This window comes from Chanodichthys erythropterus, chromosome 12 (genome assembly GCF_024489055.1).
Source record: "Chanodichthys erythropterus isolate Z2021 chromosome 12, ASM2448905v1, whole genome shotgun sequence".
Lineage (NCBI taxonomy): Eukaryota > Metazoa > Chordata > Actinopteri > Cypriniformes > Xenocyprididae > Chanodichthys > Chanodichthys erythropterus.
In genome coordinates, this window is record NC_090232.1 from 31289670 (window position 1) to 31312145 (window position 22476).

A 22476-nucleotide genomic window follows, 5' to 3' on the forward strand; every position below is an offset into this window, starting at 1 on the left:
AGTCGCCACACACAGCTTGTCTTTTAGATAGTTATGTTTGTGTCCTCATCAACCATTAATTTCACTAAGGATGATGTTCAATGTCAGATGGCAGTATGTTGATTTAAATGAGTGTTTTATTGTGAAGGTTTAATAAAACTCTCTCTTAATCCATTTTAGACTCCATACATATCATACCTTTTAGTTATATTGCCCAGCCTTACATTTTAGTATTTAAATAAAATGTGTAAGGAGTTTTAAATGTTTAAGTTTTTTTCTTAGACTTATTTTATTTCTGTTTGCAGATTCCAGCACATCATTCCTCTGCAACCAATGTGAACGGCTCCTCTGAGATGCCCCAGCAACATAACAACAGTGTGAGCCCTGAAGGTAAGATGTCCACCTGCTATTCATCACTGTCATGCACTCACTCACCCACCTTGGATCTTAGTGTGTTTTAAGCCCGAAAGTCCCCAAAGGGCATTTCAGGGGCATGACAGGCTTTGGCGGTGAAAGTGCTGACACATGCCATTCTGTGCCACATTTGCTCAGGCACTCTCCCACACGTTCACACACTGTGATGGCAGTGTATGAGCAAACGTCCCTGCTCAGCAGTGCATGAGTCAGAATGACCTTCAGTTGTTTGTCTGCATAGTGCACTAACCAAATTTAAATGGTTGGATGAGGATGTTGGGCCTAATCTGTTATTTGGGGGGTTTTACAAAACATACCTCTGTCTCATTTTTTTTATAATTTCCAAGGTATGGAAATTATATTATATGTCTGATATGTTTAATGTGTCGGTTTATTCCCTTTAGTTAATGGAAACAGGAACATAGCTGCTTCCAGTATTTTGGACAAGTACAAAATTGGCAAAGTTATTGGTGATGGAAACTTTGCTGTGGTTAAGGAGTGTGTCGAACGGTAAGAAAATGACTTGTTACAAAAGACTCACTTAATGCGATTAACTTAATGTTTTTCTGTTAAGATCTGTCAGAAATTTTTTTTTTTATTTGTTTATTAGAGCGTACAGCTAATGAAAGTCCAAAATCCAGTATCTCAAAATATTAGAATATTTACATTTGAGTTTCACTAAATGACCATCCCTACAGTATAAATTTCGGGTATCTCTAGTTCTTTGAAACCACACTAATGGGAAAGACTGCTGACATGGCAATGGTCCAGGAGACAATCATTGACAGCCTCCACAAAGAGAGTAAGTCACAGATGGTCATTACTGAATGTGGTGGCCGTTTACAGAGTGATGTATCAAAGCATATTAAATGCAAAGTTGACTAGAAGGAAGAAATTGGGTAGGCAAAGGTGCACAAGCAACAGGGATGACCGCAAGCTTGAGAATACTGTCAAGTAAAGCTGATTCAAACACTTGGGAGAGCTTCACAATGAGTCAAATGAAGCCGGAGTCAGCGCATCAAGAGTCACCACACTCAGACATCTTCAGGAAAAGGACTACCAAGCCACTTGTGAAACAGAAACAACGTCAGAAGCATCTTACCTGGGCTAAGGAGAAAAAGAACTGGACAGTGAACAGTGGTCGAAAGTCCTCTTTTCAGATAAAAGTAAATTTTGCAATTCATGTTGAAATCATGGTCCCAGAGTCTGAAGGAAGACTGGAGAGGCACAGAATCCAAGCTGCTTGAAGTCTAGTGTGAAGTTTCTGAAGTCAGTAATGATTTGGAGGGCCGGTGTTGGTCCGTTGTGCTTTATCAAGTGCAAAGTCAATGCAGCCATCTTCCAGGAGATTTTGGAGCACTTTATGCTTCCTTCTGCTGACAAGCTTTATGGAGATGCTGATTTCCTTTTCCAGCAGGACTTTAGCACCTGCCCACAGTGCAAAAACCACTTCCAAGTGGTTTGCTGACCATGATATTACTGTGCTTTATTGGCCAGCCAACATGCCTGACCCCTGAATCTATGGGATATTTTCAAGAGAAAGATGAGAAACAGTCGATCCAACAATATACAGATGATCTGAAGGCTCAATAGTGCCTCAGCAGTGCCACAGGCTGATCACTTCCATGCCACACTTCACTGATGCTGTAATTTGTGCTAGGAGCAAGTCATTTGCTGTAATATGTGCTGCTGACCAAGTATTGAGTGCACAAATGAACATACTTTAAAGAACTTGAACTTTTCTGTTTTGAAAATCCATTTTTTGATTGATTTTAGGAAATATTCTAATATTTGGGGATACTGCATTTTGGACTTTCATGAGCTGTATGCTCTAATCATCAAAATTAAAAAAAAAAAAAAAAAAACTTTTGAAATGTTTTACTTTACATGTAGGGAATCTAGAATATATGAAAGTTTCATTTTTAAAAATAATTTACAATAAAAAAATTAATTATAATTATATGACCAGAACCTGTATGTATGTTATTGTCATGATCTCTGATTAAAATACATATAGTAACATACAAATACAAAATACACTAGGAACATCTACATCTAGATTCAGTTTTCCTTTTCACATTTTTAAGCTAAATGGTTCAAAAGAAGCTCTCTTGTGCACTGAAAGGACATCAACCTTATAAATTGGTCCCTGGGGCTCTGAATGCACTCAAAACAAACCTTCATTAACCTCGTTGGAAAAAAGTCTATTGTTCTGTTTCTTTCCATAGATCCACTGGAAAGGAGTTTGCACTGAAGATCATTGATAAAAACAAATGCAGAGGCAAAGTGAGTTGGACTTTATAGGAACTTTTTGCCACAATAGCCAATGGAGTCAATTGAGAAAATACCAGCCATAAAACTGTATTTTGTTTTTATTAATAATTCATATATTTTGTCCTAATGACAATGCATGCAGTTATGGCTGTTCATTAGTTCTTGACCACAGTTATTGCAATATGAATTATTTACGTCTGAGTGGTCCATTTAATATGGCTGATTATATTATATTCATTGCCATTTATCTAGCCTGCTGCAGCTTTTGCAGGTTATGAGAGAAAAGCTGGCCAACAGCTAACACAAAACAAATGGTCTAAATGCAATCAGTAGATCATTCTGAATGATTTTGAATGCTTTGTTTAGCTACACTATGTGGACACCCCAATATCACATCCATGTGTGCTTTTTATACTCTTCTGAGAAGGCTTTCTACATATGTTGGAAATATGGATTTGCTCCCATTCAGACTCAAGAGTATCAGTGAGGTCAGGCAGTGGTGTTTGGCAATGGCTTGCCTTGCAGTCAGCATTCCACTTCATCCCCAATGTGTTCATTGTTATTATTTGTGCAGGCACAAATCATTTCTCAGTAAATCCTTTTTTTTTTTTTTTTTTTTATGGATGCCACTTTATGCACAGGGTTTTGCCAGACTGGAATAGAAAATTCCCTCCTCAAACTGTTGCCACAATGTCACTGAATGCTGTTAAATTATGATTTGTTTTCACTAGAATTACTGAAATAGTAAACCTGTTAATTAGAAGGAGTTATCCACATACTTTTGGCCATGTACGAATGCTATTTAAACAGCAGTTATACTGGCCCAGTGTCTCATAATCTAATTTCAGCCTTACTTTAACCAAGGAAGTTAGTTTCCTGTTTGCCTTGTTTCCTGCAAGAGCGAACCTCAGGAATTCATGTGGATTTATGCCTAGGCAGCTAAAGACAAAAGACTGCTGAGAAATGCTGTACGGTTGGGAATTTGTGTGACACATGCTTTGAACACCCAGGAGCACCTGATCGAGAATGAGGTGGCGGTGTTGAGGCGCGTTAAGCATCCTAATATCATCATGCTGATTGAGGAGGTGGATACGCCCACTGAGCTCTATCTAGTCATGGAACTTGTGAAGGTACTGTTTGTTAGTCACCTCTTAAACTGTATCTCTCAACAACGCACACTTACACGTGTCCACACCATATATGTTGCATTTAAAGTCTACATAAAATAAAAATTGATGCTTTTCTTTTTCTTGATCAATGTCCCTGGTCATCAGTGTATATTGATAAAAAAATATTTTGTAAATATGTAAAACTTTTCTCTGCTTCTGAAACTTCTGAACTTTTAATTATATATATATATATATATATATATATAGATAGATAGATAGATAGATAGATAGATAGATAGATAGATAGAGAGATAGAGAGATAGAGAGAGAGAGAGAGTTCTTAGATTTTTTTTGTACATTTGATATTTTTTATCATACACTAACAATCGAAAACCCAAAAACTGCTTTTATTTGACTAAAAATGCAGTAAGAAACGGTAATTTTGTGAAATACTATTACAATTTAAAATAAAATAATAATAAAATAAAAATAATCTTAAAATGTAATTTATTCCTATAATGGCAAAGCTGAATTTTCAGCAGCCATTTTTTCAAGATACTTTGAAAAGATGAAAATCAGCATTAATTTGTGATAGAAATCTTTTGTAACATTATAAATGTTTAATGTACCCTTGCTAAATAAAAGTATTCATTTCTTTTATTAAAAAGTTACTGACCCCAAACCTTTTAACGGTAATATTTGTATTAAATAAAACTAAACCAAAACAAAAATATATAATATAATATAATATAATATAATATAATATAATATAATATAATATAATATAATATAATATAATATAATATAATATAATATAATATAATATAATAATTTTTTCATGATGCAATAAAATCGTTATGTATCAAATCAGATCCACCATACATTATTAGGTAGGTCAAATGCATTGAGAATTCTGTGTATTATTGTCAGCAACATTGCACTAAAAGGCCGCTTTCAATATTGATCAAACTCCTCACCCCTTATATAGACAGAAAATGTTTGTTACCTCTAGGTGAAAGTGTGTTTTATACAAAGTACAGGTTTTTTTAGTTATTTGTTTTGCTATTTGTGTGTTTCAGGGTGGAGATCTGTTTGATGCAATCACCTCCTCAACCAAATACACTGAAAGAGATGCTAGTGTGATGGTATTCGACCTGGCGGCTGCTCTCAAATATCTGCACAGAATGTGTATCGTCCATCGAGACATCAAACCTGAGAATCTGCTGGTATGAACACTTACATATCTTGCACAGAGACTATAGATCTAAGAATACTTTAACTTTCACACATCTTTGACTCACACACAGCAGTATAGAGACACGAAACCTGTGGGGGAAAAAATACCTTGCACTTTGTACATGAAAAATGACTTAAGGTACAGTATGTCAAGAGGAAAAAATTTAAATCCTGGTGGATAAAAATAACCCTTTTTTCCTCTTTCTCTATGTGTGTTGTAGGTGTGTGAGTACCCAAATGGTACAAAGTCTTTGAAGTTGGGTGATTTTGGCTTGGCCACAGTGGTTGAAGGGCCACTATACACTGTTTGCGGAACACCCACTTATGTTGCCCCAGAAATCATAGCAGAGTCAGGGTATGAATCAGTCATTGTTTTGTTTTTATATCTTCAAAAGTGATATTGCTATGGAAGCACGAATATCTGTGTTTAAAATGCTGGAGGATGAATGTTTTTGGCTTTGTCTTTCTATCCGGGCATTGCTGCAGCTACGGGCTAAAGGTGGACATCTGGGCAGCTGGAGTGATTACCTACATCCTCCTTTGTGGCTTCCCACCTTTCCGCAGGTAAAACTAGATAAAACTTGCTCAGTCCTTCATGTTAAACTCAGCATGAAAAAGTACTTGCAATTGTCTTTTCTTTCCAAAAGAGATGTAGTGAAATGGCTTCTCGAACAAGAAAAAATGCAGGGTGAGATTTGATTTTATCCATCAATAATTGATTGGATGATTGGATCATTATGGTATGCCGTCTCAAGTGAGTGACAGGTTGTCTCGCTCTCGTGCCAGTAAACACATTATCATAGTGGAGAAGAGATGTCATTGCAATTGGGAGGGGAAGATATTTTGGTTAAAGATTATGAGGACACATGAAATTTAAAAAAAATAGTAATAATAATGACAAGCACGGATACATAATTTGTAATAAATACTGCAATATTCCATACATAAATAAGAACTGTACATTTTGATTTCATGGTGACTTTAATATTAACAGTGTATAAAATCCAATGTTTAGTCTCATTATTGTACATGAAATGTATTTTGTGTGTGTCTGTGTGCATTGCATTTGTTTTTGTAGTGAGAATAACCTTCAGGAGGACCTATTTGATCAGATTCTTGTGGGGCGTTTAGAGTTCCCTTCACCTTTCTGGGACAATATCACTGATTCTGCTAAAGTGAGTAGAGACAAACACATTTTGACATGCAACATGCTTAAAATGCACTGGTTCGGTCTCACTCCTTTATCTCCACATCCTTCATTCTCTGTCCTCACTGCTTTACCCCACTCTCTTTCATCCTACTCACACCATCTCATTCACATCCTCCCCCTCTCACACTCAACCCATCCAGCTTTAGAACTGTTTTTGCATGCCAGGTTATCTCTATCTTTTTCTTTACTGAATGGCAGAATGTTTTGCTGTGTTTGCAAATGTGAAAGTTTTCATACACTTTAACATGTTTAACACATTTTAATTTAAATATACAACATATATATATATATATATATATATATATATATATATATATATACAGGGCATAAAATTAACACTAGCCAAGTGCCAAATATGAGTAAAAAATCTGTGTTAGTGAGTATATGAAACTATGTCAGTCGCCAGATGGCCGGTAACATTTTTATGATTTCTAACAATGTTGTGAGAACATGAACGTGAACAAATATGGATGACGCACTTTACAGTTGATGGGTCAGTGCTGCATCAGTTTAAGCCTTTCCAATGCACATATTCAAGTGCTAGAACACACGAAAGGGAATTAAACACTCACGTGCTACGTGGGAAGTTCAACATCCAAATCATCCAAAGTGCACGCACTATAGCGGACAGCACGCAAATATTAAGTTGAACTCTCTTTCATGCCTTCCTGTGCTTGAACGGACAAATTCACACAAAATCATGTAAAAAAACATTGAGTATCCTAAACAGATACGGTTATTTCGAGATGAGAAAGAAAACGCATGATCCGTGCGTGCATTCGCTCTTAAAGTGACAGTATCCTAATAATCTTGCTGCTGTCTGCATTTTTAATTTTAACCAAACAACAAAGGGAAATTCTGTACCTAAAAACTACTGTTAGAACTGCCTAAAAAGCACTGTTTATTTCATTTGTATCTTTGTTGTTTGTATTTATTTTTGCTATAGCTTGCATTAATAATTTAATAATTTGATCAATAATTTGATTTTTTTTTTTTTAAATTTTTTATTACTGACTATTTATTTGTCTTTAAAAATGTAGGCTATTAAAATTCTATTAGTTAAGCTATTAGTTGTAGCCGTGGTATCAAAATTGGAATACAGGATTGGTTGGTAAATTTTCTTAAGTCATTGGCCATTGGCAGTTGTGGCAAAAAGATTTAGGCCCTGTATATATATATATATATATATATAAATAAATATATATATATATATATATATATATATATATATATATATATATATATATATATATATATATATATATATATATATAGTACTTTCTATGCCTGTCACGATAACTACTTTTTGTTGTGCAATTATATTGTCTCAGAAATAATTGCGATAAACAATATTATTGTCATTTTAAGACCATTTTATGCCACTGAATATGTAATCATAATATAACAGCATAATAAACCAAGTAGGCCTACATACTTTCAAATGACAATAACCTTTTAATTCTTTAGACCATGGACATTAAATATCCCAAATTAAAATAACTTGAATAAATAGTAAATATTTATTATTTTTTTTTTTTTAAGTGATGTTTGAATTGGGGAAGGAACAAAGTGCGAAAGGGGCATTTGAAAGTTTGTTTGCAAAATATGTGTTATTTATAATTCCTCTATAGGTGCCACTAGTGTCCCAGAAACTACATACTTCATATTTAACTTTAAGCACAAAGATTTAGTATAACAATATTTGTTTCTTGTCCTTTTGTGTACCTTTTTTAATGCTAAAATCTAGTAAATATTCTTTAAATCTAATTACTGCAAATATGATTGTGTTCATACAGGAGTTGATTGGTTACATGCTGCAGGTGAATGTGGAGGCCAGATACACAGCAGAGGATGTGCTGTCTCACCCCTGGGTCACGGTAAATGTGTGTGGAAGGGTTTAGTGGTGTATATGTTTGTTTTTTAAATATTGTGGAGTTAGATAATGCATATGCACTGCATACACTCTAAAGTATCACATTTATATATATTTCTATATTTAAATGTATTTTAGGTATTATTGCATGTTGAGCAGCATGAATTGCCACAAGGGATTCACTCGCACACTTACTCATAAAACATTATTGATGTCATTTGAGCTGTATTAAAGGTGGTTTTGATTTATGTTTCAAATTCTTTTTTTCAAATTGAAACCTACAATTTAGTCACTATGCTCAGGTGGACAGTTATATTGCTCACTATTAGATTGGTCTATCCTAATCCACTTCAATACCCAACAGGAGGATGCTGCAATGGAAAACAATATGAAGATGGAGGTGGCAGGTAAACTCAAAAAGCACTTTAACTCTGTGCAGAAACAGAGCAACACTTCCCCTGGAGTCTCTGTTCTTGTGGTGAGCACACACACACACTCACATATGAGAAACAGTCTGCCCATCATAACTGCAGCTGCTGTCATCTGTTAATATGCTACGCTTAAAAAGAATAACCAATGTCATCCTCTCGGCCCCTAATGATTAGTACTTGGATTACACATAATTCCAAAGCACAGCGTCACTAAAATTACAGCCACTGTGGACACCAGCATCCAGTCAATCAGTTTGTCTCCCTCAGCGCTCATGACTTACATAACTGCTAAGTCAGAAAATATGAGAGATTATTGTATTGGCAAGCACAGCACCAAATATGCCAGGGCTATGAAATTGGAAATGACTTCAGAAAGCAGCACATCAGGAGCAAGTATAAAGATCCCATTCATTTTCTCCCCCCCCAAAAAATGTTTTTGACTCTAAGCGATAATGTATTTCAACTGTGAGTGATTTCAACTTTTCTATTTAAAATAATTAATTCAGAGAATTATAAAACATTCAGGGACTTGTCAAACAGAAAGCACTCAGCAGTGACTCCCATTAAGTCAAAAATCCCTACACTTGCTCATATATTTGTATATATTCAAATATATTGATATACTTCTTTTCAATGACTATAAGTCATTAGTTTATTCATGTGATGCAAAGCTGAATTTTCAGCATCATTAATCCAGTCTTCAGTGTCACATGATCCTCCAGAAAATGTTCTAATATGATTTTGGTGCTCAAGAAACATTTTTTTCTTATTATCAATGTTGAAAACAGCTTAATATTTTTGGTTTCACTTTGTTTTGATGGTTCCTCAAACACTTTTGAATGGTGATGTAAATGCATAGTGTTAAATACAGAAAAATGTTCAGTCAGTGCTGTTCTCTATGGTGCCTGAAAATGGCTGAAGGACTCATCATAATCTTTTTATTGTTTGGCAGAAGCAGTATTTTATGAGCTAGGAGAGAGACATGGTTGAAGCATTTTCAGCCATTTTCACCCTCATGTCTTATTAAATTCAAATCCAAGTTCACTGCACCATAAACCACTCACTGCCGGCCTTTTATCTTAGTTCTTCTCACTGTCATAAAGGTCTTAGTTTCTGTAAATGTGTTTTCAATGTTGTCATTGGTCTTCAACTTGTCTACACTGTCATGATCAAGAATACTGTCTATCACTCATTCTTTGAACTTGACCCCATCATGCAGGACTTGACCTTAGCATGCAGTTTTGAAAAGACCTCAGTATACATTTAAGTAACTCAGGACATGGGCTGAGCAGTATATTGAACGTTCATGATATATTTCCAATGATTTTGCTACAGAGATAAAATTAATTTCCCTTAAAATACATTGTAAAACCCTAAGCTTTTTAAAATCTAAGGGCCTTTTTTTGTTGTTGTTCACTACACTGCTTGAAAAAGCAGCAGCAGGGTCTCTGGCTGAATGTGTATTGATGTGAATCTCATTTGACAGTTTGAACTGTAATGGCAGGGCTGTACCTACACCCCTTCCTTGCTCTCCCAAGACCCGAAGTGATGTCTGCCACTGGATATTGGGTATTTGACTCCAAACCTAAACCTGTTTTTAATGAGCTTGAGATCTACTAAAATCTAGCACTCTGGCTGCCTCTTATTTACTCTCACTGGGTTTTTTCAGCATTTGCTGTTCTTCTAATTCTAGAGAATAATCATACTATACCTCATGTCCCAGCCATAATCCGGTCCACTCTTTGTGTTCCCATCTTCTCATTTCACTCCATGTTCATGGTGGCTCTTTCATGGTGAATACTTTATTGCTGTAATATTCTGAGCCATATGGCTTTGTTGCACATTTTTGCTGTATATCGTTTCCTATTGGGCTTTAGCTGGAAGGTTTGTATTGGCATGCATGCATTACTGACTGCTTGAATATTAACACTGCAATCCAATGGCCCCTCTCTCTCTCTCTCTGTCTGTTTCCTAATCCAGAGACAGTATTTCATGGCAGTTTCCAATGTCCTCAAAATGAACCTCATTCATAGGACCTTGACCATTGCCATCAAAATTTCAAAGTGGTTTGAGAATATGGAGCTCTGCCACCTTTTGCAGTATTATCATTTAAATTAATAGATCTAATGACCAGGAGAGAGAGTGAGAGATGCATAATTATGCACAAAAATTGCCTTGGATGAAATATTTTATTGTAAGTTTTAAAGACTTATTTAGATGCAGTACTTTTAGATGAAATGGGGATTTACTTGGTGATTATTTTACTTTTTAATTGCATTTATTTATTTATTTAATTTTACAGCCATTATATTTATTTTTTATGATCCAATCAGGTCCTATTCATTTTGCCAGCTTTCTTTTCAATCATTGGTTTTGTCCACAGCTGAGGAACGTACCAAAGAAACCAGATCAAATCACAGTTTAAAAGAATAGCTCACCCATAAATGAAACTTTTATAAATTACTCACTCTCATGTCATTCCAAATTCATTCACTGAATAAAAAATAATTTTAAATTAATTGTCACAAGGATATTTTCCAAGCATCAACAGTTCATAAAAAAAAAAAAAAAAAAAAAAATACAAAAACTATACAATTATAAAAATGACTACAGAAGTAGTCTATATGACTCATTTGCTATACAGTGGGAAAAATAATTATTTGATCCCTTGCTGATTCTGTAAGTTTGCCCACTTACAAAGAAACGAGGAGTCTATAATTTTTATGGTAGGTTTATTTTAATGGATAGAGAAAAAAATCCAGGAAAAAAACACATTATTTAAAGGTTATAAATTGATTAGCATTTGATCAAGTGAAATAAGTATTTGATCCCCAACCAACTTGCAAGAATTCTGCCTCCTACAGATTGTTTATGTGCCCATATCAAACACAGATTAGTCCTCTCACTTTAAGAAAGTCCTCCTAATGTTAGCTTGTTATGTGTATAAAAGACAACTGTCCAAAGGTGTCTTTATCTTCCATTCAAACCTCTCCACCACCATGGGCAAGTCCAAAGAGCTGTCAAAGGACATCGGGGACAAGATTGTAGACCTGCACAAGGCTGGAATGAGTTACAAGACCATCAGCAAGAAGCTTGATGAGAAGGAGACAACTGTTGGTGTGATTATTCGGTGAATGTTGGTGTGATAACATTCATCAAGAAAACCATTGGTAACGCACTATGCCGCAATGGATTGAAATCCTGCAGTGCCAAGCAAGGTCCCCCTGCTCAAAAAGGCACATGTACTGGCCGTCAAAATTGAGCTCTTTGGCATCATCTCAACTCGCTGTGTTTGGAGGGAGAGAAATACTGACTATGACCCCAAGAACACCATCCCTACAGTCAAGCATGGAGGTGGAAAATGGATGGGGCCATATTGTAAAATCTTAGAAGAGAACCTCTTTCCTTCAGCCAGAACACTGAAGATGGGTCGTGGATGGGTCTTCCAGCTTGACAGTGACCCATAATATTCCGCCATGGCAACAAAGGAGTAGCTCAAGAAGAAGCACATTAAGGTCATGGAGTGGCCTAGCCAGTCTCCAGACCATAATCCTATAGAAAATCTGTGGAGGGAGCTGAAACTTTGAGTTGCGACGGCCAAGAATCCTTAAGGATTTAGAGAGGATCTGTAAAGAGGAGTGGAACGAAATCCCTCCTGAGATGTGTGCAAACCTGGTGACCAACTACAGGAAACGTCTTACCTCTGTGCTTGCCAACAAGGGTTTCTCCACCAAGTACTAAGTCATGTTTTGCTTGGGGATCTAATTATTTCAAATGAAATGCAAATCAATTTATAACCTTTATATAATGTTTTTTTTTTCTGGATTTTTTGTTTGATATTCTGTCTCTATCCATTAAAGCAGAACTAATTAACTTTTTTACCTTCATAAATAGTTTTCTAAGTCCTTACGATGGTTAATTGATTTAGTGGTGTGTTTGAGGCGAGCACTAACCCCCTCTGGCACGTCTTCGCCAGAAAACAGCACTTGCAAGTTGAGTTTCTCGCCTCATGTTCACGGTCATGCGAGAGTGACAAAATGCTTTACGGTAATTCAAAAACAATGTATATATTATGACTTTATAAGACAATTTCGAAAATTACCCACCTACATCGAGATTTCTTGTACTGTATTTGCAAAACTACTGCGTTGGTGAGCGTTGTAGTCGTAGTCCAGAGCTGTACTTGGAGTATTTACGACAGTGTGATTCACTGAAGGAACCTGTAGGGGGAGCTTCGCAAATCTTACTGAGTTCCGCTTTAAAATAAAACTACCATAAACATTATAGATCCTTCATTTCTTTATAAGTGGGCAAACTAGCAAAATCAGCAGGGAATCACATAATTATTTCCCCCACTGTATCTATAAGTAGTCTACATATTATGCTACTCATTTGCACTGATAATAAGCTCTCAAATTATATATTGTGCTGGCATCAATATTTGCAAATCACATTGATTTCTTGTAACCACACGTTATATTATTTAGATGGTCGTATGTACTAAATCTATGGTGCTTTTATAGTGCTTTTTGTCCTTTTTGGAACTTGACAGCTTGTTTGAATATTAAAAACAGCAGCATATTTGGAACCATAAGAGGGTGAACAAACAATGTCCATAAAGTTCATTTCTGAGTCAAATTCCCCTTTAAGTAGCTATATTTTGCTTTATTTAAGCAAGCTTTTCTGAAGTAGTTCTTGTGAAATGTCCCTCAGCTGAAGCATTAGAGGTTATGTAGGTGTTGTGTATTAATTTGTGCTATATGTGCTCTGTGAGTAAGACTAGTCTTTGTCCTCTGCTTCTGCTCTTCCCATGGCATTGCTATCCTCTGACTAGCTCCAAGGCAATGGTATGTACTAACACTAACTGCTATGCTCCTCCCTCCCCGCCTCCGTCTCCTCACACATACACTCTTATACTGGAAGAAAGTGACAGTAACATCACTGAAGATGCACATTTTCCCCTACACAAGGCATGGGAAGTTGGTAACTTGGAGCAAGGGTTTTTAATCTTTTAGATGCCAAGGACCCCCATATGTGATAATTTTCATGCAACAGACATCCATTATAAACATTTAAAAGGCAGCTATACATTTTTTTTTTTTTTTTTTTTAATGTATAAAGACCCAAATTATACTGTGAAAAATAAGTATTATAAATGTGTAAAATAGTATTTGAAAATAATTATAATTTTGGATTATATTGTTAATTTAATCTAATATTATTTATTTAAATTTTTTATGTATTTTTTATTTAACTTTTAAATAAAATAATTAATATTAATTATTGTATCATTTATCACATTTGTTGTTTTTATTTAATATTTATATATTTATTTTCATTTTTATTTTTATCCCTTATATTCTTAAATTTTATTCTATTTCTTAAAAAAAAAAATATATATATATATATATATATATATATATATATATATATATATATATATATATATATATATATATATATATATATATATATTTACAGATTTTCTCTAAACATTACCAAGGACCCCTTAGCACTTCCTGATTAAAAACCCCTGGCTTAGAGAATTCTTGACCCACTTTAATACAATGAACTTCAGTGGTGTTTTTAGCTCTCTGCCATTTTCTCTCTTTCACTGCTGTGGTCTTTTTCCACCTGTGATGTGATCAATAGTATTGACTTTTCAGTGAAACCGGGTTATGCATACTGTCTTTTATATCTTAGTATGAACATGTTTCCTCTTACAGCAACAAGGAAAAACACAGAACAGCTGCTTTATTGAATCCTTCAAAGGACATGCAAAATTACAATTCTGCCATCATTTTCTCACTCTAATATGGCTTTCTTTCTTCTGCAGAACACAAAAGATGATATTTTGAAGAATGTTTTAGTGTTACTCTTCAATTGGACTGTCAAACGAGAGAAAGAATATATAAAACATCTTTAAAAAATATTCTTAAAAAACGATTTTTTTTTTTTTTTTAATTGCTATATTGTGTAAAATGGAAGCTTAAGGACATTTTGATTTTTAATTAATTGTAGTAAAATACCAGTGCTTGTGCTTATAGCACTGGTGTTAACTACTTATGTCTGTGGTGTCACCACTATTTCCGGCAAGGAAGACAGTGACACCACAGACAATTTAGCACAAATCAAGACTTTTATATAATGGGAGCTGCCATCATAATAGTCATGGTGTATCACTTTGGACACTTTGGAAATATTAATAACAGTCTACTGAGATAAAATAGACATTTTTGATCAAAATGTTGGACTTCGGCAGGGCTGCCCTCTGTCACCGGTCCTGTTCATTATTTTTATGGACAGGATTTCTAGGCGCAGCCAGGGGTCGGAGGGAGTCCGGTTTGGGGACCATAGGATCTCGTCGCTGTTTTTGCAGATGATGTTGTCCTATTGGCTCCATCAAACCAGGACCTTCATCATGCACTGGGGCGGTTTGCAGCCGAGTGTGTAGTTGGCTGGGATGAGAATCAGCACCTCCGAGTCCAAGGTCATGGTTCTCAGCCGGAAAAGGGTGGCTTGTCCCCTTCAGGTTGGTGGAGTAGTCCTGCCTCAAGTGGAGTTTAAGTATCAAGGGTCTTGTTCAGGAGTGAGGGAAGGATGGAGCGGGAGATTGACAGGCAGATCGGTGCAGCTTCTGCAGTAATGCAGTTGTTGTACCGGTCTGTCGTGGTGAAGAAGGAGCTGAGCTGCGAGGCAAAGCTCTCGATTTACCGGTCAATCTACGTTCCTACTCTCACCTATGGTCATGAGCTGTGGGTCATGACCGAAAGGACAAGATCCCGGATACAGGCGGCCGAAATGAGCTTTCTCCGCAGGGTGGCTGGGCGATCCCTTAGAGATAGGGTGAGAAGCTCGGTCACTCGGGAGGAGCTCAGAGTAGAGCCGCTGCTCCTCCAGAGTAGAGCCAGCTGAGGTGGCTCGTGCATCTGTTTCTCCCTGGGGAGGTGTTCCGGGCATGTCCCACCAGGAGGAGGCCCCGGGGAAGACCTAGGACACGCTGGAGGGACTATGTCTCTCGGCTGGCCTGGGAACGCCTCGGAATTCCCCCGGAAGAGCTGGAGGAAGTGTCGGGGGAGAGGGAAGTCTGGGCGCCTCTGCTTAGACTGCTTCCCCCGCGACCCGGCCCCGGATAAGCGGAAGAAAATGGATGGATGGATGGATGGATTTTAGATTAAAATGTAAAAATCTGTAAGTTATCAGTGAAACAACAGGCTCTAATATAATGTGATAATAAAAAAAATAAAAAATAAAAAAAATCAGATTTAGCAACATTAATGAAAATTAAAAGAATAAATGAACTCACCAAGCACCCCTCAGATCAACCATCACCTGCAATGACCTTTACACACAGAAAGTAATCCAAATTGAATGCCCCCTTTTTTCTTCTGGGGCAACACCACAGACATAAACTTGGGGGACAGAGCTTTTTCTTAATTAATTTAATTAAATTGCACATTTTAAAATCTATTCTCATCCCCTTTATTTGTGTTAAAAATGTTGGTAACACTTACAATAAGGTTCCGGTGTGTGTGTGTGTGTGTGTGTGTGTGTGTGTGTGTGTATGTTCCACAAAAGTAAGAAAGTCATACATTTTTGCAACAACTTAAGGCTGAGAAAATGATGACAGAATTCTCATTTTTGGGTGCACTGTCCCTTTAAGATTGAATTTATCTCTCTCTTGACCTCCCAGATTGTAACTTCATCTCACTTACTCTTTCCCTACTGAATTGTTTTCTATTTCCTTTCCATTTTTGGGTGGGTGCAACTCATGTGAACATTAACATACAGTATTGTCTCTCTCTTGTAGAACACAGCTCTAGATAAGGAAATCATCCAGCTTTCTCGCCGGCATCACAACTGCACCCCTCCTCCAGGAAAAAGCCCCTCCTCCAACCACCCAGAAAGACGGCGCTCCAATAGGGGACGGTCATCTGTCCAATTGGAGGACTCTAGGAGTGCTGCTCTGGTTGAGCCTTTAGCCTCAACAACCCCCAATACACCATCAGCACCCCTGCCCTCCCCTTACTCTGCCCCACCTCCCTACTTCCCAGAATGCAATTCTGAGGCTGAGGCCAGCAAGGGCTTGCCAAAGGAAGAATAACTCTACTTAGAGGAAACAGTATGGAGACAATTCCAAATATACATACATACATAAATAATTAAATAGCAACTCTGCAAATGTTTAAAGCTTCATTCTAGCTAAAGACTGGATTACACTACACAAGATTTGCTCAGATTACATTCTGAAAGAGTTGACAAACATCAGAGCCAGTCTGCAGATTTCAACGACTAAAATTGCGTAGTGTATGATAGTCACAAACCATTCAGTTAAGTCACCATGAAATAGAAGTTGACACAGTCTTTATTTACCTATTGTGATGTGCATCTGAGTGAAACGGCTTCTCGAACAAGAAAAAATATAGGGCAGGACTTGATTTTGTACATCAGGAATTGATTGGATCATTGTTTGCTATTGATCTCATGTGAGTGACGGGTTGTCCCATCCTCGTGCCCGAAAAACACGTCATCAGAGAAGAGAAGAGATGTCGCTGCAAGAGGGACAGGAAGTTATTTTGATTAAAGATCACAATGAATTTTAATTAAAAAAATTATGATGTGCATGGAAAAATCATTTATAATACTGCAGTATTCCATAAAAAAAAAAGAATTGTCAATTTTGATTTTATTGTGACTTTAAAGCTGGAATATACCACATGACTTTTAAAATCTGAGCATATTTTAAAGGTGCCCTCGAATGAAAAATTGAATTTATATTGGCATAGTTAAAAGTTAAATAACAAGAGTTCAGTACATGGAAATGACATACAGTGAGTCTCAAACTCCATTGTTTCCTCCTTCTTATATAAATCTCATTTGATCTCCGAAGAACAGGCGAATCTCAACATAACACCGACTGTTACGTCCCAATATTTGCATATGCCAGCCCCTGTTCCCAACATTATGAAAGGCATTAGACAAGGGCAGCCAGTTAATGTCTGGATCTGCGCACAGGAGAATCAACAGACTAGGTAAGCAAGCAAGAACAAAAGCGAAAAATGGCAGATGGAGCAATAATAATTGACATGATCCATGATAACATGATATTTTTAGTGATATTTGTAAATTGTCTTTCTAAATGTTTTGTTAGCATGTTGCTAATGTACTGTTAAATGTGGTTAAAGTTACCATCGTTTCTTACTGTATTCATGGAGACAAGGTTGTCGCTATTTTCATTATTAAACACTTGCAGTCTGTATAATTCATAAACACAACTTCATTCTTTATAAATCTCTCCAACAGTGTAGCATTAGCCGTTAGCCACGGAGCACAGCCTCAAATCCATTCAGAATCAATTTAAACAATATAACAGTATACTATACTCACATAATCCGACGCATGCATGACGAACACTTTGTAAAGATCCATTTGAGGGTTATATTAGCTGTGTAAACTTTGTTTATGTACTGTTCAAGGCAAGCGCGAGCTCTGTGGGTGTGGAGCACGAGAATTAAAGGGCCAGTAGCCCTTAATCGGCTCATTTATAATTATGCCCCAAAATAGGCAGTTAAAAAAATGAATTTAAAAAAAATCTATGGGGTATTTTAAGCTGAAACTTCACATACACATTCAGGGGACACCTTAAATTTATATTACATCTTTTTTTAAAAAAAGTTCTAGGGCACCTTTAAAACACAAGGTACACTAAACACCGCAGACTTTCAGGTCGTTCCCAACGCAACAAACTCGCACAGAAACACTTGCGTCATTACGACGCATTAGAAATGTGTCTGAAGCTAAAAGAACTGGTGTCTTTGCCCATCATTCACTACACGATGTTCTGTGAAATCTGTCAACTCAAATCTGCAGAGCCTCTGACTTTCAGCAACTACAGCATTGACTCGTCTAGACTGTAAATTACTGAAAAATAACTGAGCACAATTTGTGTACTGTATTCCAGCCTAACAGTACATTCAGAACTGTCTGTATAGTGGTCGTCTGCTCGTCTCCCTGCTTTCTTCTTCCAGTTTGGCTTCTCATTCCAGCACCCAGGTTGGGTTTGAAAACATTGACTGATTGTATAGGTGCTTTGGATGTCAAAGATCCGCTCTGCTTTTGTATTTACTGATGTGAACAGCTCGCGTCTCATTTAGCAAGCACGTTTTAGGGTGGATCTAAATATGCTACTGGAAAGAAAGACTTTGAAATTGGCAAGAAACTTGTCCTGCTGAAACTTGAAAGTATGTTTTCTTTGAGTGTATGTTTGAAAATAGACTGCTTGACATTTTGACTGCTGGAGAAACACAAGAAAGAGATTTGCATTTGTGGGTGTGTGTTTTCTTAAGAGGGTGTGCCTAGCACTGTGTTCTGGAGTCATTCTGCAGTAGTTTAGAGTTGCCTTCATATGAGCCAGCAAAGCAAGAAATCTGTAGGGATTGTTAATAGTTCTGTTCCTTTGCTAATTTATTTGTACAGATTAGACATAATGTGAAATTGTATTTTAGAATAGTTTGATATTTTCAAGCGAGACTCGTTAAGTGCACGATATTTTGATTTCTCTGTCGCAATAGTATTAGATTATAATCTGTCCTGGATTTATTTGTCATCTATTTCTCCATGTACTGTCTGTGTTATCTCTTTGCTCATTGTGGCCCTGATTTCCCAAAATTTCGGCCTGCAAAGAGAGTGATGAAGCTTGTTAATAAATTCATATGGCATAAAAGACTTAATTTTTGACATGTATTGAAGGTTTTGAGAAATATGGCAATATTCAGTATCATTTCTGGAAGGCTAGATTTCATGTTTAATAGATGTCATTTTCTATTAGTGTTCTTTATCATCACATAATCAAGGAAATGCAATAAAATTATCTTGCTGTTGTTTATCCTTGTCTTGTCCTTGTTACGGGATGATCCCATTAAACTACCAACCAAATAGCTCCGTTTTAATTTCTCTGGCAATAAAACAGGCGCAATGCAACAGCGCCATCTGTTGGTTGAGAGGCTTCCATTCGAGGCCTTAAACAATTGGTTTTACATTTATATTGTTTTACACATATTATGAGGCAAAAATATTTTATACTAAGATTGAGCCCCTCACACTTGAGAATGGGGCTAAAGGCCACCCGAGGTAAAGGATGTTATTTTCTCCTATATAGCAATAAAGACTACTACCCAATTTTATTGATCGCATGTACCTATACCCTTACGAAAAATAACTTAATTCAAGTATGCTATTAGTATACTTCTTTTACACTAAAAATAAGAAAGTATAGCATAGTTTCAGTCTACTTTTTATATACTTCTCAGAAATATACTTTTTGCACTTAAGTATACTTGACTTAAAGCCTACTGACAGAAAAGTCCAAGTATATTTGGCCTATTCTTGGACTCTTTTGATCGATATATACTTAGAAGTATATAAAAGTATAGTATAAAAGTAGCCTACATTGTTTGAAAATATTGATTTATAAAGAAAATAGATATATTCCTAATTCTGGGTATCTGATTTTTTGTGTAGGCTAGTCCACTGGTAGTGTACATAGGAATTTACTTAAAATCTTCACTCTTTCGTCGCCATTGACTGAATTTTCAGGCTATACTCTAGGGGGCGCTGTTACGCATCTTCTGAAAGAAGACAGAATCTCCTGATCAAAGTGATACAAGAAAACAAGCGATAGAAGATTGCTCAATCAAATGTAAAATAAGGCGATCATCCAACATTAAACAGCATATAAAACAAAACTGTCTAATGTTACTGAATGAGGACTATGAAGCTTTGAGGGTGTTTATGGACTTGATTTACTCCACCTGTGTTTGATCATCATTCTGAATGCCAGACAGTCTATGACAAAAATGCAATTTTCTCAGCTTTTTGTTTAAAATGTTTCCTTTTTAAAAAAATGAAACTTACCCACATGTAAGTGTTGATTAAAAAGGATTCATGAAGCTAGAATAAAATGTTTTTAAAATGGAAAGAGTTAAAGTACAGTTAAAGATATTTAGGTATTATTTTTTTTTATACTTGAAATAGGAACATAGTAGTATACTTAAAGTGCAAAAATAAAAGGCCTAAAAAGTAAACTATAAGTATGATGTTATGTTCACTTAAAGAAAACTTATAAGTATACATTAAACTAGTTTACCGAGAGTAGCCTATATTACATTGTGTACTTTCATATACTAAAAATGTACTTCTAGTATTAAAATAGTCAACTTCTAGTATACAGATGCAGTACAAATGAGAAACATAGCTGTAAAATAGTTGTGTTCTGAAAATTAACTACTGTTACACTTATATTTACTACTAGTGCATTGATACTAGTATGATTACTACATAAAGTATACTTAAAAAAATATACTTGAACATTACTTACGTATACTTGAACTTTGTCCATTCTTGGCTGCTAAATTGTTCTTTGGCCTCGCTACATACAACATGACAATATAGGCTACACAACATTCACGTCAACTCAATTAAATAAATAATACATTCACATTTCCCACATCACTCCATTTCCTATCCCTTATTCAGAATCAGAAGACCTATATGCCACAAAGGTTTGTACAGTGCTCAGCGTAAATGAGTACACCCCCTTTGAAAAGTAGAAACAATACCTCAATGAACACAAAAACAATTTCCAAAATGTTGAAAAGACTAAGTTTAATATAAAAGAAATGAGTACACCCCACAACAAAAACTACTACATCAGTACTTTGTCTGGCCTCCATGATTTTTAATGACAGCACCAAGTCTTCTAGGCATGGAATGAACAAGTTGGTGACATTTTGCAACATCTATCTTTTTCCATTCTTCGAGAATGACCTCGTTTAGAGACTGGATAGTCACCCCAGTTTGGCTTTCTACTTCTTTAGATAACTGCAGTGAACTTGCATGCCGATTTTCTTCAACCCTTCTCATCAGAAGATGCTCCTGTCGAGGTGTTTACTTCCGTGGACGACCTGGACTTCTCTGTGAGATGGTTGCAGTTCTATCTTTTTTGATTTTTTTCTTTTGATACAGTATTCTGACAGATAAGTAAAGCTTTGTTGATTTTCTTTTCACCTTTCTGGTGTAAAGAAATTAATGTCTTTCTCAGGTCTTGTGACAGTTCTCTTTCATGTGGTGCCATTGCTGACAGCATGAAATGGGAAGGGGTTTTAACACCCTTTTATAGTCAACTGTCTGCTGGACACCTGAATATTTAGAATCACCTGTGGTTGAATTCTTGTTAAATTAGACATTTGTGGTCTAAAGTTTAGCTTTTCTCCAGAGACTTTCAGCGTGGTGTACTCATTTTTGCATCACTCTAATTTGAGTAAAACTGAAAATGTTCTCTAAGTTATATTATTAACCTTACTTTCATGTTATAAGTTAAACAGATGTTACATTAAACTTAGTCTTGTCAACATTTTGGAAATTGTTTTTGTGTTCATTTATTGTTTAAATTATTATTGTTTAAAGATATTGTTTAAAATGTTACTTTTCAAAGGGGGCGTACCCATTTACGCTGAGCACTGTATAGGCCTAATGCTTTTTTGTTGCCTTCGATGTCCTGGAACGACGAGTGCGTGTCTACTTGCAGCCAAAAGCTTCCTCTGAACTACCTTTCAGTGATACAGTGTCGAGAGACCGACTCAAAAGGGAACTACCAATACTAGGGTGGTAATAATTTGGCGGGGGTAGAAATTCGGCACGGCACAACACCTGTTATATCCTACTTTCCATCTGTTTTCCCCCGGCTTGTAACATTAAGCTATAGACCTAATTAAAATTGCAGCTCTAAGCTGTATGTGTATTTTTTAAATAACAAAATAATACAGAAGTAGCCTATTGTTATAAAAAGTCTACACAAGTGATATTAACCAAAAAATGTGCCCCAGTTTTTTTATAGGCAACATCATTAATTTTTCATTTAAAATATATTTTCTAAAATTATTATCGGAATTA

The 22476-nt window shown here is 36.0% G+C and overlaps 1 protein-coding gene across 9 annotated transcripts in view; it reads left to right on the forward strand.

The window, feature by feature from the left end:
• dclk2a (doublecortin-like kinase 2a) overlaps nucleotides 1–19350 on the forward strand; it is a 61482-nt gene extending 42132 nt beyond the window's left edge. For 2 of the 9 annotated variants that reach the window (XM_067404317.1, XM_067404319.1), the window contains 12 exons: nucleotides 285–369; nucleotides 798–903; nucleotides 2622–2679; nucleotides 3678–3797; nucleotides 4856–5002; nucleotides 5234–5367; nucleotides 5499–5576; nucleotides 6091–6187; nucleotides 8019–8105; nucleotides 8460–8573; nucleotides 10031–10095; nucleotides 16337–16469. In XM_067404317.1, coding sequence (XP_067260418.1) covers nucleotides 285–369; nucleotides 798–903; nucleotides 2622–2679; nucleotides 3678–3797; nucleotides 4856–5002; nucleotides 5234–5367; nucleotides 5499–5576; nucleotides 6091–6187; nucleotides 8019–8105; nucleotides 8460–8573; nucleotides 10031–10075 — 1071 coding nt within the window. In that variant the 3' untranslated portion in view covers nucleotides 10076–10095; nucleotides 16337–16469. Of the gene's footprint in view, nucleotides 1–284; nucleotides 370–797; nucleotides 904–2621; nucleotides 2680–3677; nucleotides 3798–4855; nucleotides 5003–5233; nucleotides 5368–5498; nucleotides 5577–6090; nucleotides 6188–8018; nucleotides 8106–8459; nucleotides 8574–10012; nucleotides 10096–16336 lie in introns of those variants that run through there. The other 7 variants (XM_067404318.1, XM_067404320.1, XM_067404322.1 and 4 more) reach the window with 5 other exon arrangements.
• The last annotated feature ends 3126 nt before the right edge of the window (nucleotides 19351–22476 follow it).